The 20046-nt window shown below is 43.2% G+C and overlaps 1 protein-coding gene across 2 annotated transcripts in view; it reads left to right on the top strand.

Moving 5' to 3' along the window:
- The window catches only part of COL4A6 (collagen type IV alpha 6 chain), a 338573-nt gene that overhangs the window by 287565 nt on the left and 30962 nt on the right, over positions 1-20046 (top strand). For both annotated transcript variants that reach the window (XM_088795018.1, XM_088795017.1), the window contains exons 13-23: positions 45-98; positions 7367-7426; positions 8479-8523; positions 9007-9060; positions 10317-10386; positions 12114-12221; positions 13167-13316; positions 14232-14336; positions 16058-16218; positions 16704-16883; positions 17381-17564. In XM_088795018.1, coding sequence (XP_088651144.1) covers positions 45-98; positions 7367-7426; positions 8479-8523; positions 9007-9060; positions 10317-10386; positions 12114-12221; positions 13167-13316; positions 14232-14336; positions 16058-16218; positions 16704-16883; positions 17381-17564 — 1171 coding nt within the window. The remainder of the gene's footprint in view (positions 1-44; positions 99-7366; positions 7427-8478; positions 8524-9006; positions 9061-10316; positions 10387-12113; positions 12222-13166; positions 13317-14231; positions 14337-16057; positions 16219-16703; positions 16884-17380; positions 17565-20046) is intronic.

Raw genomic sequence — 20046 nt, 5'->3', positions numbered from 1 at the left:
CCTGCTGCTACTCACTAAGCTTTGCTTGTTGTTTTTTTTTCCAGGGAGAACCAGGGTTTCATGGTTTGCCAGGAACAAGTGGCCCTCCAGGTCTCCCGGTAAGTCTCCACATTTGGTCAACATGTATTCAAGGATCTGATTGGACAAAAGCTATAGCAATAGAAGGCTAACAGGAAGACCTCTTCCTATGGTTATTGTAGAGGATTCCAGCATCTTTGTTACTTGAAGCATTTGAAATGTTCTTGGTTCTTGAACACATTGGGACATTAGCATGGTTTTTCATGAGTTAATATGTTTTAGAGGTTATCAGCTGAAGCTCTAGAATTAAAACAGATCTAGGCTTGACTTTCAGTTTCAGCAGTTTCTAGCAATGTGACCTTGGACAAGTTTCTTAACTGAATGAAACTTGGACAAGTTTCTTAAGCTAATGAAGGACGTAGCACATGCTGGCACTTATCAGTTGTTCAGTAAAAGGTAGTTAATCTTAGTAATCCTATCTTTACTTTTCCTATCTGCCCTTCTATCTTAGTTTTTTTCACTCAACAAATACCTTTTGAGGGCCCCTATGTGCTAGGCATTCTGCTGGACTCTGAGACTACAAGAGTAAATAACAGTCCAATAAGTAGAAGTCCCTGTCCTTGAGGAGAGTACATTCTAATGGGGGAGTGAGGGAAAAGACAGACAATAAATGAGTAAACAAAAGGAATCAAGAACAAGTTCATAGTGGTGAGAGATACATAGAAGATTTTTTTAAAAAGTTAAAGTGATGGAGTGTGGATGGGGAATGGAGTGGGCTACTTGGGACAGTGGTCAAGAAGGGCCTCACTGAAGAAGTGCATATTATGAGGGAGCAAGTCATGTGAGGAGCAGGATGATTCTTTCTGGCTGAGAGAACCATAAGTGCCAAGACTCTGAGTTTGAAAGAAAGCTCAGAGCTTTTGAGGAACAACAGGAAGGTGAATGAGTGGGAACAGAGTGAGCAAGGCCAAGAACCAGACAGAGAGGAGTCAGATCATAGAGACTTTTGTAGGTCAAATGTAGCTTTTATGTTAAACATAGTAGGGAGTCATTAGAAGGCTCTGACGTGTATTGTTAAGATCACTCTGGTGGTGGGGGGTGGGGAGGCAGGGGGAGTAGAGAATGTAGGAGGGGGTGCAAACAGAGGCTACTGCAAAAGTCCAGGTGAAAGATGGTGGTGGCTTGAACTAAGGAGATAACAAGGGAAATGGAGAGAAGCACATGGATTCAAAATATAAAAAGTTTAAACTTTTTATTATGGAACGTTTCAAACATATACAGAGTAGAGAGAATGGCATAATGATACCCCTGTGTATCTATCACTCAGCATCAATAATTAGTAACTCATGACCAATCTGAAGCAAATAACAGACATATCATTTCATTATAAATACTTCAGTATTTCTGTGAGATAAGGGCTTTTAAAAAACATAGTGACAATGTCATCATCACTAACTAATTATTAGTAATTACTTAATATCTGTTAAGTCAAAATTCAGATTTATGATTGTCTCATAAACATAATTTTTATAATTGCCTTATTGGAATCAGAATCCAAACAAGACCCACATATTACATCTGGTTGATACGTTTCTTAAATCACAAGATGTGTTTTGAAAGAGGAGCTGACAGATTTTCACAGATTGGGTATAGGAGTAGGGAGGGAAATGAATGAATCAAAGATGACTGGACCGGCCCCTGCTTGCTGGCAAAGTGGGGATAGATGACTCTAGTGCTTCTCTACAGTTCTTTGAAACACTTTGCTTCTCTCCAAGTGGCCAGAAAACAGAATCAGCAGAGCCAGTGGCACAGGTTGCTTCTATGGTGATCCCTTTTACTCTGTAGAAACACAGGGGAACAGAGAATCATCTGTTCAATGCCCTTGGTTTTAATAAGCTCAGAATCTAATGAATCAGAAAGGAAGAGGACCCTGATGTTGGAGCTAGGACACCTGGATTTCAGAACGAGCTCCAGCTCTGGGAATTTTTGAAGTTTCTGAACCTCTCTGTATATCTGGAATATAGCAGTGGTCATATCTACTGTTTTGAGGCCCAGCTCTCAATGTACATGTTTCTTTACAAAGTGTAAAGCTGTACTGTCAAATATAATAACCACCAGCCACATATGGCTACCAATCCCTTGAAGTATGGCTAGTCTGAAAGAAGATGTGCTGTAAGTGTGAAATACACACCAGATTGTAAAAAGTATGAGGGGGAAAAAAATCTAAAATATCTCATTAACAATTTTATGTCAATGTTGAAATGACAATAGTTATGATATAGTGGGTTAAATAAAATGTTATTAAAATAATCTCAAATGTTTATTTTCCTTTTTAATGTGGCTATAACATAGTAGCTCACGTAATGTTTCTATTGGGCAGCACAGATATAAAGTACTTTGCAAGTGGGTTGAGGAAGATGGTTTGTACCTTCCTTTGTGAGCATTTCACATTGCTTCTAATTACCTCACATCATGCCAGTGAGGAAAGCAAGGTGGGTTGGGCTTATCTCCTTGTACTTGTGAGGAAACCATGGCCTGAATGGATGAAGAAGATTGTCCAAAATTACACAGCAAGTTATTATCAGAACTGAGACTGAAATTCAGCTTCCTTGAATGCTAGCTAATTCAGGGCTTTCCCCCATACCATACTGCCCCCTACAGTCCAGGTTCATTCTTGTCAATACGGTGGTAGATTTTATGATCTCTGGCATTAGTGGGTTCACCGGCTCACGCACCCTTCTTCTCTCCCTCCCTCACTCCCTCCCATTCTCTTCCCAGTTTTACCTCAAAGGATTCCCCTTGCTGCAATTTCACCCCGCTTCCTTTTGTCCTGTAAAAGAAAGAAAGATCGGCTGACAACAATGCCAGATGATAAATTGCAATACCGTTTGAAGCTCAGCATTTCCAGTGTTTCACAGTGAGGGCTGAAAAACAGAAGCCCCAGTAAAGACATCCAAGCTGGAAAAAAAATTTCCCTTTATATAGAACAGCACGTTTTCAGAGGGTGGGTGTGGGGACAGAGCCCCAGAGAGCAGTTTCCAGGCTCTCAGCCTCATATGGAGGGGTCCTGGCTCGGGTGGTAGATGGCCATCAGCTGTGGCTAGTTGGCCGTCAGCTGTAACCATTGAGACATTGGCCGCTAATATAACTGCTGTGGCTACGGAGGGAAGAAGAGCAGAGTCGAGAAGAGTGGAGGAGAGTTGTTGGTCGGTTGGCAGAAAAGCGGACAGCAGGTTGCACGTTGTGTGAACCCAGCCTCCAGTGAGACCACAGTGGTATGACTCCCCTACCTATGGCTCCGTGGGTGTTCCTTTTGGGCCTCACCATATCCTGTGTTCTTATGTGGGGAGCGGGAGTAGAGACCCCACAGGCCGTCCCGCACGACACCTGTGTTCTTGTGCAGGGAGTGGGAGCAGAGACACAGCATGACACCCAGCACGACAAATGGCGCAGCGAGCAGGGTCTCCCGCATGACAGTGGGAATCAAGAAACCAGAGTTCTCAGCCCACTTCGGCATAAATTTGATGTGCGACCCTGGCCAAGTCACGTAACTCCTTCACTACTAACATCTCTATCTGCTTAATGGGAACATTCCAAGATACCTTATGTGCCTTCTGACAGAAAAGTTGAGAGAAGAAAGGTGATAATGTGTTTCAGATACTCTGGGCTTTTCAGAGGAAACACATTTCTCAAAACCAAAGCCTTCACATCAGCTTTCAATTATCCACACTCACTGAGAAACAAGGCAATGCTGAGGATGAAAATCTCCAGGGAATTCAAAATGTTCCTTTTAACCATTTGTTGCCTTTTCATCTGAGCCTAAACCTTTGCAGGAGCTGCTGACAAGTGGCTAACCTGACAGATTTAGGCCTCACCTTCTTTCTCTTGCCCCCTCTGCAGTGATCAAACATCCCCGATTTTCTGGCTCAGTCCCAACTTCACACATTCACCCCATTATCCCTAGGAGCACACTCACACTTGTGGGCAACAGGTACTCTCATAGAGACTGTCAGAGAGAATCAATACCTGTGTGCCTTCTGTCTAAGGGACCAACAAACACAGGGTAAGGCAAAATGGAAGAGATGAGGGGAGAGAGAAGAGAAGAAACTGGCAAATCCTGAGGTACCTATTGAGTGGATCTGAGGCAGCTACTGGGCAGGTGGGGTTCTCCTTTGGTCGAGCACCAGGCTTTGCAGGCACTTCAGGTAGGTCCTTTGGAGGAGCAGCCCGCTTGCCAGACTTAGGCTGGGCCCTGAACCCTGGCGGCTGCGGGGCAATAGCAGCAGTGTGACATGGCCAGAGTTGAGAAAGACTTCCTAACCTCTAAAGTTTCAAATCTCAAGTCACCCTTGCAGTGCCAAGTAGAACAGATTTCTGCGGTGTAGCTTCCAAAATATCACCACAAATCCCTCCCCACCTCCTCCCCCATGGCCTCACTCCCCTTTTCATGCTTCAGCCTCCCTCCTGACTGCCTCAGTTAGAGAAGCTGCCCTTGCTGTGGAGAGGGGTCTAGCCATGTCCATTGTCTTCACTGGGCCGGGCTGTGGGGAGCCGTTTGGGTTGGGGGACAAGCGTGAGCAGTGTGTGACAGTGTAGTGGCCTGCCTCTCAGAAGAGCGTGCCTCTGAGGACCCGTGGCCACAATGTCTCTTGCTCGAGAGTGGGGCCTGACACCCTCTGGTTGCAGCCTAGTGTTTGCAGCTTGCCTCTTTATTTTTCTCTTTTTCTTTTTCTTTCTTTCTTTCTTCCTTTCTTTCTTTCTTTCTTTCTTTCTTTCTTTCTTTCTTTCTTTCTTTCTTTCTTTCTTTCTTTCTTTCTTTCTTCCTTCCTTCCTTCCTTCCTTCCTTCCTTCCTTCCTTCCTTTCTTTCTTTCTTTCTTTCTTAATGATGTTTAATTTTTATTTATTTTTTATATTTAGTTTTTAATTATAGTTACCATACAATGTTATATTAGTTTCAGGTGCACAACATATGCTTAGATGTGTGTATACCTTACGAAGTGATCACAGCGATATCTAGTACCCATTGTCACCATACAGAGTTATTACTACATTATTGACTATATTCCCTATGCCGTACTTTACATCCCCATGACTATTTTTATAACTCCGCTTATCTTTTTCTAGCACCACCCTCCTCACCCTGCCTCAGTGACTGTGTCATTCCCCCTTACTCCTGGCCAAGTGACTGAAGTTGAGTTATTTGCCAAGTCATTAATATCTTTGAACCAAAAATACCAGAAGACCAGGGCCCTGGGAAATGGGCTTGTAAACAGCCAAGCTAGTGCTCTGATGAGGCTTTCCTGGCCATGGGTAAGAAGGGAGCAGAGAGCACAGGACAGCTCATGACAAGGTCTATTTGTGACAGGGCCGGGTCCCAGGACATCTTGCGAGAACATCAGGGCCCTGTATGGTGCCTCCCTGTGCTAGGAGACAAGCCGAGCCCACAGCCCAATATCTTGCCAAGTTGTATTTCTTATTGGCTTTAACCCATACTCACAAATTACTGTCTTTAATGTTGTTTTTTTCCTTTTTAACCTTTTTGTGCACTTATTTTTGTTCACATTGTAGCGCAAGTTCTCAGACCCTCTCTCTGAGAAAGCAAGAGTCCAGCGGCTCTTTCTGTTTTCTGAAGGGAGACAAGGCCCCTTTGTCTTTACAACTGTGGGAAGATAGGTGGGTGGCACGAGACAGTTCGTGGACATTCTTTCCTTGACCCTTTGTAACAGTTTTGGTCTCTGGGTCATTATTCCATTTCATTCATCAACGATGTATTGGACCACCTTGTACGTGTTCAGCCTGCAGTGATGTGTCTTGATGGAGACAGGAGTGTGATATAGGCCTTCTGCTTACAAACTTTCACATATAACTCATCTTAGCGCTTTAAGAGTTTGGGGCAACATGGGCTGCCAGAGCTTCCATGGGCAGGCCAGGAAGGTTGCATGAAGTGTGTGACTTCAGAGGCCAATAGACACATTCCACCAGGTGGCAGCATGCCTTGGTTTCCGATTTGAGATACACAATGAAGATTTCAAATAACTTTGCATTCAGTTTCATCCACAGGCCTTTCAAACAGAAATCCTATTTGGCATGAGTTCTCAGCTACTTGACACACAGCTATAGATGTAAAGAAAAGCAAATAGAAACCAAAGCTTGCTTTGAATCAGACCCTTCACAGACAAATATTCTCCCCCAACAAAAAGACAATAAAACCACCAACATTAAAAACAAAAAACAAACAAAAAAAAACCTCTTTGGCCCTAGAAAGCCAAGGGCTATTCAAGCCAGTTTTCAGTGCCCATGGGAATGCTCTGGGTATATAAGAGGAAATAAAAACTGCAAATGGGATTGGAGCAGTGCTTTCACAGCAAGCTGAGCCAAGTCATACCAAGAGGACAACAGGTAATGTGCCACAGTGGCATGTAGCATCTATCACAAACTTACATGTAAGAAAGCTTCACTTCCTCCTTTACTCTCACAATAGACCTAAATGTTGTTTGCCAAAATCTATGTTCCAGAAAGTCAAAATTTAAACAATAACTACAAAATGGCCTCGATTCCGTTTGCTGTGAAAGACTTTATCCACTTAGGTAATGAACTCTTCTGTACCTCAGGGGCCCAGAATATGCTTGCCTTGGACCCAGAGGAGAGAAAACTCTTTCTCACTCACTCTGCTTTTTGGATTTTGGCTTCTTCATAGAGAATCCCAAAGTCATGTCCATGAGGGTTGTAAGTCATGAGGTCTGTAGGCTCTCACCTACTGTAAGCAGGGCAAGAGGGGTTGGAGACCATGTCACAGTCCCCTTTGGAATGCTCCTAGGGCCTGAAGGATTCTAGACCAAGATAGAAAAACTCCTTCCCACTGAGGATGATATTGCAGCCATCATATCTCCAAAGGGCAAATGCTCCCTCCTCTAATAATGACCCTCAAGGATTAACACAATTCTCCATTTGTGGGTCAAAGAACCAAGCTCCTAGATGGTGGAAGGCAGCCCGTTCTTATGAAAAGGATGCTTGGCCCTTCTGAGTGTTAGTCTCCCCATATGCAAAGTCAATGAGGTCAGATATTTCATTATTTCTATGCTGTTAGTCCATGTTGCTATAACTACATGTAATAGTATTTGGGGGAGAAGATATTATTTCTGGAACCAAAAGGGAACCTTAAATGAATAGTCCAAATTATATTCAGGCCCTATGTACATCTCAAGAAGTGACAACAGACTCAGCATGGTAAGCCTCCCCAGTGGGACACTGGGGCTGGTTTGAAATTACCTACTTGCTTTGGATTGAGTTAGGAGACCTATGAGGAAATGAATGTTATATCTTATGGTTTCTTTTTCTTTCCTATAGGGATTTGGAACTGCTGGAGAAAAAGGAGAAAAGGGAATCCCTGGTCTGCCAGGACCTAGGGTAAGATCCTGAAATGTTGCTTGCCTGGGTCTGTTAAGTCACCTGGTTTATTTTATTCCCTGTTGGCATCTTTATGTTATGTAACATGATGGCCACTTAAGCCTCTCTTGTTTCTCTTCCTCCAACTTCTAGCTTGTCCCTAAGACTTCCTTCTCTCCACTTTGCCCCATTCCCTTGACTTAGTGGCTCTCTTGAATAAGAAGTGATGTACCCCTTACACTAGATGAGTCCTCAGCCTATTTCTTTCCTTGTCTTCATGTATAATTATCTTTTGAGCTAAATAATTATGTGAGTGTTGTCTCACTTTCATTCCATTCTATCCTGAGGGAAGGTGGGCATTTCATGAATGGAAGAAAGAGGTCCAAGTGCAATCTTTGTGGAACAGAAACAAGCCTGGAAAGTTCTAGACCATAGTGATATTTGGAGTGAAAGTTTCCAATAATAATCTTACTTCAAGTGGAAAAAATTAACTGTTAGCCTCTCTGATCCCTAGCTTCAGACACCTGGCTGCTAGGCTGTAAGCAATTGGCTGACCTTAGCCTTAAAGAAGTAACATTTTAGAGAATTGTGTTTTTAGTTTGGTCATGAAGCTTGTTAAAGAGTCTTTTGAGTACTCAGAAATGTTCATCCATTTCCCTGCCATTTCTTTCTCTGCTTTTACCTACTCTCTTGTCTTGAAAAACCCATAATCACCAACAAACAATTCATTTGGGGTGAGAGACTAGTGGCCCTTCCACGATCTATTTAAAAATCTCATGACTTGGAACTAATGCAGTCTAAGTGTAATACCACCCAGCCTGTCTACCAAATTCCACCTAGTACTTAAAATGTTTCCATTTATTTAGCTCTTTAAAAATGCTCTGTGTGGCTATTCAGCCTGATGGATTAGTGTTTAGAAAGAAGTCATTAAGCTAGGTCTAGGAACATTCTCTTACCTGATTTTAGGAGCCGCTAAATCCTGAATTTAGTTGGATAGCTTTGTTATGTAAGTCTAGTGGCTTTTTCTAGTGTGGGCTATTAATCTTTCTAAGATGCCTCTATTCTCTTTACAGGGTCCCATGGGTTCAGAAGGAGTCCCAGGCCCTCCAGGGAGTCAGGTATTTTGGTGAATATCATTAAAGCTTTGGTGTATAAAATCTGAATCAAAAGGTCCCATTGCTTTACTGATTATGGCCATCAGTCCAAAGGGAGACACTGTTTGTAATGCAATTTGTCTACCTCCCTTTGATTGGCATGATCTCAGCCACTCTCTTCTTCTGTTTGCAGCCAAGAAGATGAGTATCCAGTGTTAAGTCTGGCGCTATGCCATGCCATGCTATGACACAGCCACTTTTTAACATGTTATCAGGGCCTAGCAAGGCCAGCCCGCTTGTATTCATCTCTAGCCTTGTGGCCCTTGTACCTCCTAACATGCAAGTTGGTGACCTAGTGTGCCATATTGCCTTCTGAAACATTTTACAAATTCCAGAGTTGGGTTGAATCCACACATGCCCCCCAAGATCCCTGTGTCATTTCCCCGGGCCTAACCCAAAAACCAGCCCCTCTTAATGCTCTTAGTTGTAAATATGTTTCTTTCACAGGGCAAGAAGGGGTCCTCAGGTTTCCCTGGGCTTAATGGATTGCCAGGAATTAAGGTAATATTGTAGGGAGGTGAAAATCCAGGATCAAGAAGATGGAAGGGTGAAGAATCACCATAGGTGTTGTTTAGTCCGTTTGAGCTACTATAACAAAACATTGCAGACTGATGGCTTATAAACAACAGAAATTTATTGCTCACAGTTTTGGAGATTGAACGTCTGAGATGAGGGCGCCAGTATGGTTGGGTTCTGGTGAAGGCCCTCTTCCAGCTTGCCAACTGCTTGCTTCTTGCTGTGTCCTTACTTGGTGGAAAGGGCGAACTAGCTCTCTCAGTCTTCTTTTATTAGGGCACTGATCCCAATCGTGGGGGCTCTGCCCTCATGACCCAGTCAACTCCCAAAGACCCTACCTCCTAATACCATCACCTTGGGCATTAGGTTTTCAACATGAATTGGGGGGGGGGGGCACAAACATTCAGACCATAACAAATGCCTGTCTATGAGATGAAGATTTTTTGTTTTTTGTTTTTTTAATATTTTGACATTTTAAATGTCACTCTTTTCACATGAAATGTATGCATCCTACTTTGAACACACAAAGCTGATGAACATTCTTTAGATATCACTTGATCAGTGGTAGACTAAAGGGGTGGGCTGTGGGAACAAATCTATCCCTACAAGGAGGAATATTTTGTTATTGACATTACTTAGAATTGCCAACTTTTCAGTTTCATTACTGTTCTTAAATTCTCTACAAACAATGCATCCCCTTATTGCCTGCACCTGGGGCAGACAACTCCCACTACCCCACCCTGGATATGCCACCGAATCTGATTTTGGTAACCGAGTCCCTCTTTTTGGTGAATTAGGACTCTTTTGACTTCTCTGCCTGGCATCATCCACTAACAAAGGCAGTGACAGTAGCAGAGTCCCAGGCCTGCTGAGAGTAGGAAGAAAGTTAAAACTCTGCTCCCTCCTTAGCACCTCCTGGGTACAACCATGTTGTCTATTCCTGTGATATGTTTCTCAAGCCCAAAAGCACATTGTCCTGGAGTCAGGTTGCAAAATAAAATTGGGATCCCTTGTCCTTGACAGGTTTGCAATTGAGTGTCAGGCCTCTGGTCTGCCTTGCGTTGCTTTCATCTTAAATTAATAGGACTTTGAAATTAACCTATGGACTAGTTGGCCCTGGAAATCAGGGGTTATAAAAAGGAGGAATCTTTCATTTTTCTGGGGAATGGCTTTGAGGACACATAGATCTTGGGTAATGGGGTCACGGAAATGTTTATGTTTAATGTATTTAATCTTTGCAGGGCGAAAAAGGTGGCATTGGTCTGCCAGGCACAGATGTTTTCCTTGATACAGATGGTGCTGTGATCTCAGGTGCAACTTTTCTTTGATTTGAGTGGAGAAGAAAAGATAGGGAGTTAAATTCTATATCCTCTGTAATTGTTAAAAGAATGCTTTGTCAGCCACTGGATTACTGCTGAACCCAACACTCCAAGGGCCCCTCATTGGTCCTGAACTTGGGGAATGAAGCTAACCTCTTGGGGAAAGAAACCACAGCCTGCACTCCATTTTTGTATTGGGTCCACCAAGACTACGATTTGGCTTGGCCTGGGCCTGAATTTGCTAAAAATGTTTTCTCTAGTGATGCTTAGGGAAGGATTGATATCCTCCCCAGATAGGCTGACTTCAGCCCGATATTATGGGACACGAGGGTCTCATCTACACAATCCCATGCATGCTGGAGCTTAACAATTTCACTGGAATTGGAAAAGTAACTTTTGCTAGGGGAGCAAGTGGTTGACAGCCCTCAGCAGTATGACATTTTGAATTTGTCTTCATCTCTCCTTGTTTTGGTTACTGTGTGTGCCCAACTCTTCCCATTGCCTTCTCCAAAGATCCAGATGCCCACTGTTCCCAGCTACTTCTTGCTTGACAAAAGGCTTCTACTATAGTGCCTCCTCCACCTGGGTCTTACAAATTACAGTGGTACCTCGGTTTTCGAACGTCTCCATTGACGAATATTTTGGTTAATGAATGCCGTAAACCCGGAAGTAAATGCTTCGGTTTTCTAACACGACTCAGATCCTGAGGCCTAGCTGTCGGCTGTTTTCGAACATTTCAGAACTCGTGGATTACATTAGAAAAGCAAGTTACCACTGTATCTCTCTCCTCTCATCCTCTCAGGCCCATGCCCTGTCTGGCAAACTCATTAAAGCAGAGATGTTAATGGTTGACAGTGGCTTTCTGTGTTCCACTCCCAGGTTTCAGAAACCTATGTGTGTATAACATGAACAGTAGACTTTAACACCTTAACCAAAATGAGGCATTACAACAGATTTACTAGTAGGAGTAGAAGACACTACCTAGTACTTACCAGAACTTATCATGGAAGGCAAGCCCTGGTGAACACTAGTGGAGTTTGGAGCCTTAGTTCAAGTAAGCCCACCATCACGTGAGGCCATTAGCATCTGAGAGACCTATGAAGGGCAACAAAGGCACTTTTTAAATATATATATATATATATATATATATATATATATATATATATATATATATATATATATATATATATATATATATATATATATATATATATATTAGCTTTTACATTTTAAATCTATATGACATTTTGAGTTAATGTTCTTTTTCCCCTTTCTTCCGCCTACCCACCCCCAACTCTGGTTCAAGCCGTTGTTTCTCAGTCTAGTTGTGTACAACACAGCTCCCTGGCCCATGTTGGTATTATGAGCCTTGCTCTCCCGCCAGCTGAGGCAGTGGGTCCCGGGTCGGCAGTCAGCTTCTCACAGCAGCCCACGGCAGCTCTCTTTGGCCCTCCGCTGCTCACAGCAGCCCAGCTCCAGGGAGAGCTGTTGTTCACAATCTTAGCTGTAGAGGGCGCAGCTCACTGGCCCATGTGGGAATCGAACTGACGACTTCGGCGTTAGGAGCACAGCGCTCCAACCACCTGAACCACCGGGCCAGCCCAACAAAGGCACTTTTAACTGAAGACATCTTCTTGTAACTCTTCTTAAGCATTTTGTGGCATTTGTGGACCTCCTCTGGGTTTGCTTACTACTTTTTTTTTTTCATTGCAATGTCAGGTTATCCTGGAGACCCTGGTATGCCAGGCCTTCCAGGACTTAAAGGTGATGAAGGCATCCAGGGCCTGCCTGGCTCTTCTGGCACACCTGGCTTACCAGCTTTACCAGGTAAAACAAACTAACTCACCTCCTGCACAAATCAGTCCCCTCTACACTCTGGTGCCCAGCATCTCCTTCTATACCTCTGTGTCTGGTACATACCTAGCCAAAGTCAAAGGAAAGGTTGACTGTAGTCAGGGAGCTCACCACTGCCAGCCCAAGGCTAATGTATATGAGGAGAGGGTCTGAGTGGCAAGCTTTCCTTTGGCCTCAATAATGTACCATAGCTAAACAGGCAATCCCAGACTCATTGAGGTTTGCAGCAGTGAGAGGGGCCTGGGTTGGACTTCCAGAGCCCTGTCACTCTTCTGAGGATGTGCCATCCCAGTTGATGTTTTCCAATAGGGGACAACAAAAGCCCAGAGGAAAGTTTGTACCCAAACCCGTACTCTGTGTATAACTCAGGCATTAAATGGCCCCATCATCCTATTGATGGTACCCTTATAACAGCCATTGTAGAGGAATACCCATATGTCATTCTATAGTAGTAAAAATAGAAAAGACATATTAGAGTCTGGGAGGCAGTGATGTCCCAAATAGAAAACCTCAGACATTACTTTTAAAGGTATCAACTTCTAAATTCCTTAGAGATTCCTCTGTAAAGATACTTGTGCTTTTAAACCAGCCACTTAGAAGAGGTACAGCTGATCCCAGCAGCAAATTGGACAAAATCGAGAAGTGGGAGGCTAGAGACCCAGGTTTCTCTGTCAGGTTTGCCATGAAGAAGCTCTGTGCCCTTGACTAAGTTTTCTCATGTCTTTGGGCCTTAATTTCCTAAGAGTTTAGGTTAGGTGATTCCTAAAGACCCTCCTAACTCTGATGTAAGAGAAGGGTAAATGCTTTCCCAAATTCTTCCCTTGGAGGTAGTTTCCAACCTATGCCACTGAGTGGAATACCCCTGAAGAGTAAGTAGGGTGACATGATTAGCATTTTTGTGTGGGCTTATCTTTCCAGGTGTGCCAGGTACCTTAGGTCCCCAGGGAGTTCCAGGACTGAAAGGAGACAAAGGAAACCCAGGTCATACCACAATTGGGGCAGCTGGCCTTCCTGGTAAAGACGGTTTGCCAGGCCTACCTGGCCTACCAGGCCTACCTGGCCCACCTGGTAAGTTGTTCATTTCTCTCTTTGGTCTTGAGACTCAGGTGTGATCCAGACTGCAGAACAGTCATGATTTTTGAGGGAAAGCGAATTTCACAGATGAAACAGCTAAGACAGGACACGTGATAACTACAGAGGGGCAGTGATGAAGGCCCCATCCTCTCTGAGTCAGAGTCCTGCCTCTACAGTTTAGCAACCATAGCAGTCACAATGCTCATCAAGAAACAAGCAAGCTAGGGCCATTTCAATGACCAAACACTACATGATGCCTTCTGACCTTTGTACTCATTTCACTCCATGCTTCACTGTTCTCAGCCCCTAAGCCTCTGATCTTGCAGCTCCTAAAGAAGAAGCATTGGCTCTTTCAAGTCTTCCCTGGTCCTCAGGGGTGGGCTGAGAGCCTGAGAACTGGGCAGCCAGGCATGGATCCTCAAGGTGGCTGCTAAAAGCCTCCACAGGGCTTATTCTCTGTAGATCTTCTTGAGTATGGGATTCTAGATTCTAAGTGGAAGACTGGAAATATGCTCAGCATGTTTCTTTGTAACCTAAATCCCATGACCACTGCACTTTGCCTCCATTTCCTTTTTTGTCCAAAGAGGACTCTCTGGGACAGACATTGGGATTGCTGAGTTACTGAAGCTGCCTTGGTCATTCCTATGTCCCCAGTGTCTGGTCCAATGCCTAGAACATGGTAGACATTCTGTAAGTAGTAATAGAGTGAATCGAGCCAACAGAGGATGAACTTGTTCAAGACTTCAAGACCCTGTCTTGGATTTTTTTTTTTTTTTGGTGGGGGGTGTGGTCTCTGCTCTGGTTGTTGAGCCTTGAGAACCGAGGCTTTGGTGACTTAGCTGCTGTGCTGGGTCAAATGAGCCCAGGCTCACATAAGGAGCCAATGTTTTATGTTTCTTTTTTCTGAAGATCCAGCATTTGAGACAGGAACCCTACAGAACACACAGCCAGGGTTCCCTGGTCTCCAAGGAGAACGAGGTCAAAAAGGAAACCAAGGCATCAAAGGAATAAAAGGTGATTTTGTCCCTTTGGGTTTTTTGTTCCCCAAACTCCCTGGGGAAGGCTTTCTGGGGAATGAGCAAACCAACAACTTTAGGAACTTGAAAAGAAGCAATCTTGGATCTTGACTGGGGATTTGATTACAGGATTATTGGAAGTGTTATATTTAGGGCTCTAAGACTAAGGTTGGCAATTGAGGTCACAAAGGACAAAGTAGCTTACAGGCTACTCTTCCCACCCTCTCCACCAGCAGAAGCTATGCCAGCAGCCCACAGTGTTAACTAACACATGATTCAACCCCTCTGTTTGCAAATCAAAGGGCGGAAGTTACTTATTATTACCTTCAGCTTGAATGAAAGGGCTCTGAGCCAGTCCAGATCTGGCGCTCTGAAAAAGCCAACTGGCTCCAGGAAAACAACTTCAGGCCCCACTGAAGGACTGATTGATGACTCTGGCCTTCAGCTGTACTGTTCTCTCCGTCTTCTTGCTGCTTTTGGATCATTCCTCCATTTCATACTCTGAGAGGAAGATGCTAAAGCTCAAATAAATCAATTCAATATAGTTGCAGGCCAGGCAGGGTGGAGGAAGAGGTGAAACTACTGGCTGAAGAAAGGTTTGGGGATGCCCTAGTGATTTCAGGTACCTGAAGTCGCTCCTCTTCTCTCAAGTAATTCACAGCTCTCCTCAAACTCCTCTCTTTTCTCAGTGTCCTGTTATAAAATGTCACTACCTAAGTATAGGAGCCAGTTCAGAAGGTTTTGAAAGCTTTATCTCTACTATTCACATCCAAGAAAGACTATTTGGGGCAAAGGACATTAAGTTGCAAGTCTTGACTTAGGATAGTAACCTTATCCCTTCCCTGACTCGCTACAGAGCTAGTGTACTTCTTGATACCATTCTCACTCCTTAAAGAGGGACAACTCTAATGCTTCCCCTTCTATGTTCCCATGGGGCCAGAAGATTTTCTCTAACAGTGATAGTCTCAAGCTTCACTATACATGAGAATGACCTAAGGAAGATTACTAAAAATTAAATTATCGTGTCTGGCCTCCTGAGAGTCTGATTCACTTGACCTGAGGTGAGGCCCAGCAAACTTCCTTATAAAGAAGCATCACAGGTGACTCGTGCAGAAGGTCTATGGATCACACTTGAGAAATGCTAATTTAGAGAACAGACTGTTCTCTCAGAGTTTTAGGCATTATCACTTTTCTTAAAGTAAGAAGAGGCCCTTCAGGATCTAATGGGAACTCAGTCACCTATGTTGGTCCAAATTCTCATTTTCCAGACTGTAAGCAAGGGAAGTATAGGTGGCTGGGGTCCCGTGCTAGTGTAGTGACTCCTTGATACCTCTTCAGGTGCTTTGCTGAAGATCCTATCATCAGTTTATTTGGCATTTGTCTCTGTGTACAAAAGACAGGGGGAAAGACATTTTGGTGAAGAAAACCTTTGAGTGTCTTGGATTCCAGAGTGTCATTTAGTTAGCATAGGTCAGTGGTTCTCAATGCTGGCTGTACATTAGACTCACTGATGGCTGGTCCCCATCCCAACTAATGAAATCCAAATCACTAGCACAGACGTGCTTTGATGGAGAGTGAACCTAGTTCATTTGAGTCTGTTCACAAGACTTTTGATTGCCTGCATGGAGTTGTTTAAGTCACAAATTACCACTGTCAGGTCTTCCTTCTTTTTGGAAAGATGGCCCACTTTGTTTAACGTTGTCTTTTATTTTCCCCCAGGGGACTTGGGTTTCTGTGCTTGTGATGGTGGTGTCTCCAACACTGGATCACCTGGGGTGCCAGGCCTGCCTGGGCCACTAGGTCGCATAGGCCTTCCAGGCCTTAAAGGGACCAGAGGAGATCCAGGCTCTGGGGGCGCACAGGGACCATCAGGGGCTCCAGTAAGTCTGGCCAATCTTTGGCCCTGAAGGTACAATGGGAGTTTTCAAGTGCCCCTCACTCCTTGCCACTTTCCCAAGACGCATAAAAGAAAAATGGGATAAAACAAAGCTTCAGGTTTCTGATCTGTAATATGAAGAAGTGGGACTAGATGATCTCTAAAGTCCCTTTCTGCCTTAACCTACCTATGTTCCCTCCCTCCCTCTCTTAATCCCTCCCTTCTTTCCAGAAAATAATTTGCCTGGCACCGTGCTGGGCCCTGAAGATAAAACTGGAATTAAGACAAGGTTACCATCCTCAAAGATTTCAAAATTTAGAAAGGGTAGCAAAATAAATGGACAATTATAATCCAAGATAATGACATAATCAAGTGTGTAGAACAGTGCCAAAATGTACCCAAGGACCTGCTTTAGGTCAGACTTATGCTAGGTGCCAGAATTCTATGCAATCTGCATCTCCTGATCATTCCCGTTTGTCTTTTTGTCAGGGTTTATTTGGGCCTCAAGGTCCTACAGGTCCCAAAGGAGAGAAAGGGGAATCAACCCTCGGTACAAGATCAGGGATGCCAGGAGAGCAGGGTGATCCTGGTCCCCAGGGGCTCCCGGGTGAGACAGGAGCACCAGGCAAGGATGGAATACCAGGTTTACCAGGTCTGCCAGGACTTCTGGTAAGTTGATCGTTCCTGGGTGATTAGCTCTATAAATCCTCACATCTGACCACTAGACCATTAGACGGGGCAAAACAGAGAGTCCAGAACCTCTTTTCCTGCCTCAGCCACTGACACTTTTTTCTCTGTGTTTTTCCTTTCTGTAAAATGGGAATCTTTTTCTCAGAATGGGTCACTGTCTCATTTAATAAATGCCAGTAACAATTGACCATATCACTTAAAATGCTTCAGCTTCTCAGTAGCTTTCCCTTGCAAATAATCCAGCTGCTTTCTGTGACCTCCACTGATCTAGAACCTTTTGCATTATCAGAACACCCAGGGCTGACAAGCTTCATTCTCATTAACTAAACTCAGAGGAATTAATTGATAAACTAGAGTGACAGAATTTCAACAAAAAACAAAGCAGTGTTCACACTGGTTGCCTCTTTCCTATGGTCAGAGGACTCTCCAGCTAAGTCTCTAAATTCGGCTTTCATTCTTTCTTATGTGTTGTCTAGGGAGATGGTGGACAGGGCTTCCCAGGTGAAAAGGGGTTACCAGGACTCCCTGGTGAAAAAGGCCACAGTGGTCCACCTGGCTTCCCAGGAATTGGGCTACCAGGATCTCCTGGACCTCGTGGGCTTCCCGGAGACCAAGGAATAGATGGATTACCAGGGCAACAAGGCCTCCCTGGTCCTCCAGGTGAGTCAGGGAATCAGATGGCTTTGGGCTTGAAAAACAGACCCCTTGTAGACTGTAGATATGACCCAGATGCATGAAATGTGTCATAAAAAGAGACTTGACTGATTATAATCACTACTTTTAACCCTCTTTAGGTTTTTCATGTGGAAAAAGGCTCGCAATTGTCTTGTGGTATACTTACACAGAACAATATCGATTTCAGCTCTACTTAGTGAAAAACTTCCTAACAGAGCAGTCTGAAAATGTAACAGAGCTGCCTTGGGAAGTTCTGAGCTTATTTCAATTTCAAGCATAAGCTCAATGACCATTTATTATGAGTGCCATCAAAGTAATGGATGGGAGATTGGACAAGGTGTCCTCCAAGTTGCTATTGCTTGATGGTAATATCATCAGCAAAGAACCTTTCCTAATTCATGAGATCTAAGATTGAGCAGAGAGCATAGTTGTATCTGGTCTAATCTCCATTTCATTCCTTAAATCCCTCCCATTTATATAAGTGTCATTTCAACTAAAATTTCAGGAATTATAGTGAGTGACAGACATGCTTCTAGATTGTGAAGCTGTGCTATGCTAATAACTTGCCTTCTTCTATACAACCAGAATAGCTCTGTATCCCAATGTCTATGTTTCCACAACTTTTGTGTTTCTATTAGTGGTATCACACTTCTTACAGTCATCTGAAGTTTGAAAACTTGAAATTTATCTCTTATTCTTCATTTGGAACGTTCCTTATATTCTTCCCTTCCTCTTCTTGCTACTAAGCTCTCATTATCTCCTTCCTAATTTATCAAATACCTATATGCTTACCGGAATAAATGGATGGTTGAGTGGAGAGATAGGTGGATGGATGGACAGATAGATAGACGGATGGACAGATGGACTGACGGACGGACGGACGGACGGATGGATGGATGGATAGATAGATGGACGGATGGATGAACAAATGGGTGGCTGGTTAGATGAGTCAATGACAACAACTTCCTAAGTAGTTTCTCATTTCCTACCTCCAGACTTTCCTCCACTCAATTCTACTATGAACATTGCTGCCAATTTAATATCTGTAAAGTACTGATATCATCATGTTACTTCCCTAGTCCAAAGCTGCAAATGGTCTCTACTGAATAGAGGATACTGCCTAAACTCCTTTCTAACCTAACCTGACCTCATACTCTTTATGATTTAAAAGAAAAAGAAAAACTTAAGACAACAGTATGTTTCACTGTCCTCAAACACAATATGTTCATTTCTAATTCCAAGATTTTGCCCATGTTGCCTTTTTCTGGAATATCCTTCCTCTTTTCTGTATGTAGTCATATCCTATCAATCCTTCAGTGTTCAATATAAGCTGTAGTTCTTCCACTAAGCCTTCCCATGACTTCTACAGTATGTCACTGCCACTTAAATTATATATTTACTGCTTTCACTTTTCCAAACTGCATTGTAAACCTCTGGATACTAGGCATGGTGAGCAATACTTTTTAGCATTTCTCAACCTCTCCAGTATAGTGGAATGTTTCGTAGGAGACTAATATATACTCACAGAAGAAAGGTCCTTCCCAATAACTAAAGGGCTATTTCATAGACCTATTCCTCCTCTTTCCACTTTGTCACCTTGAAGAATTAAAAAAGAAGAAGAAAGATACCAGGTCTTGTAAAATTTTATTTATTTTAAACTCTAATTTTGTAAGTTGGTATAACAAGGAAAGTGGTACAGGTTAAAAATTGATAATTCAAGATTCTTAAAACCAAGTCATTATTTCAGTTCACAAATTCCTTTAAAAGCTGTGAGGAATTTTATCAAACAAAATCATTCTGCCTTTTGGAAGTCCCAGTATCAGCTATAGCTTTGCTTCCAGCTCTGTTCCCAAAGACATTATTCGTGGTCATTCTACTGCTCCTCCACCAACTGGGTCTCCATTCTAGGTCAACTCATTTTGCATGCAACTAGGTTTTAAACTGAGTTATTTTAACATAGTTCCTATATACTTACAAACACTCAGATCTGGATATTCTCAAAATTCCAATTGCTTGAAAACAGGCTCAGTCAACAGAAGGAAGCTCATAGATGATTTTTATCCCAAACTTCATTAGTTCCTAATGAAGGGACTTCATAGAAAGTTCTTAGGAATATAGAGATATAGTAACCAATAGCCTGGGAAATGCCTTATGCATAAAATGTTCTTGTTGTAATACCAAGATTTTCCAAGAAATCACTTCAGTTGAGAGTGTTAGCTATCTTTTTTTCTCTATGGCAACCAAATGTAACCCTTCAAACCTACCTTTCATTCTACACAATTTTAAAAACACGTAATCTGTGGGCCCCAGACATTTGCATTGTGGCCATTACTGTTGCAGTGATAAATGAAGATGCTGTTCCTAAACTCACTCACTCCAACCAGTGGTGGCCCAGGCTGGCCTGGTTACCTTGCCAGGAAAAGGAAATGTAGTCATTAGAAACCTTTCAACCTAGTAGTGTGAATGA

Source organism: Rhinolophus sinicus, chromosome 18, assembly GCF_057876585.1.
Source record: "Rhinolophus sinicus isolate RSI-liver-muscle chromosome 18, RSI-T2T, whole genome shotgun sequence".
Lineage (NCBI taxonomy): Eukaryota > Metazoa > Chordata > Mammalia > Chiroptera > Rhinolophidae > Rhinolophus > Rhinolophus sinicus.
This window is presented reverse-complemented; position numbering and strand designations above follow the sequence as displayed.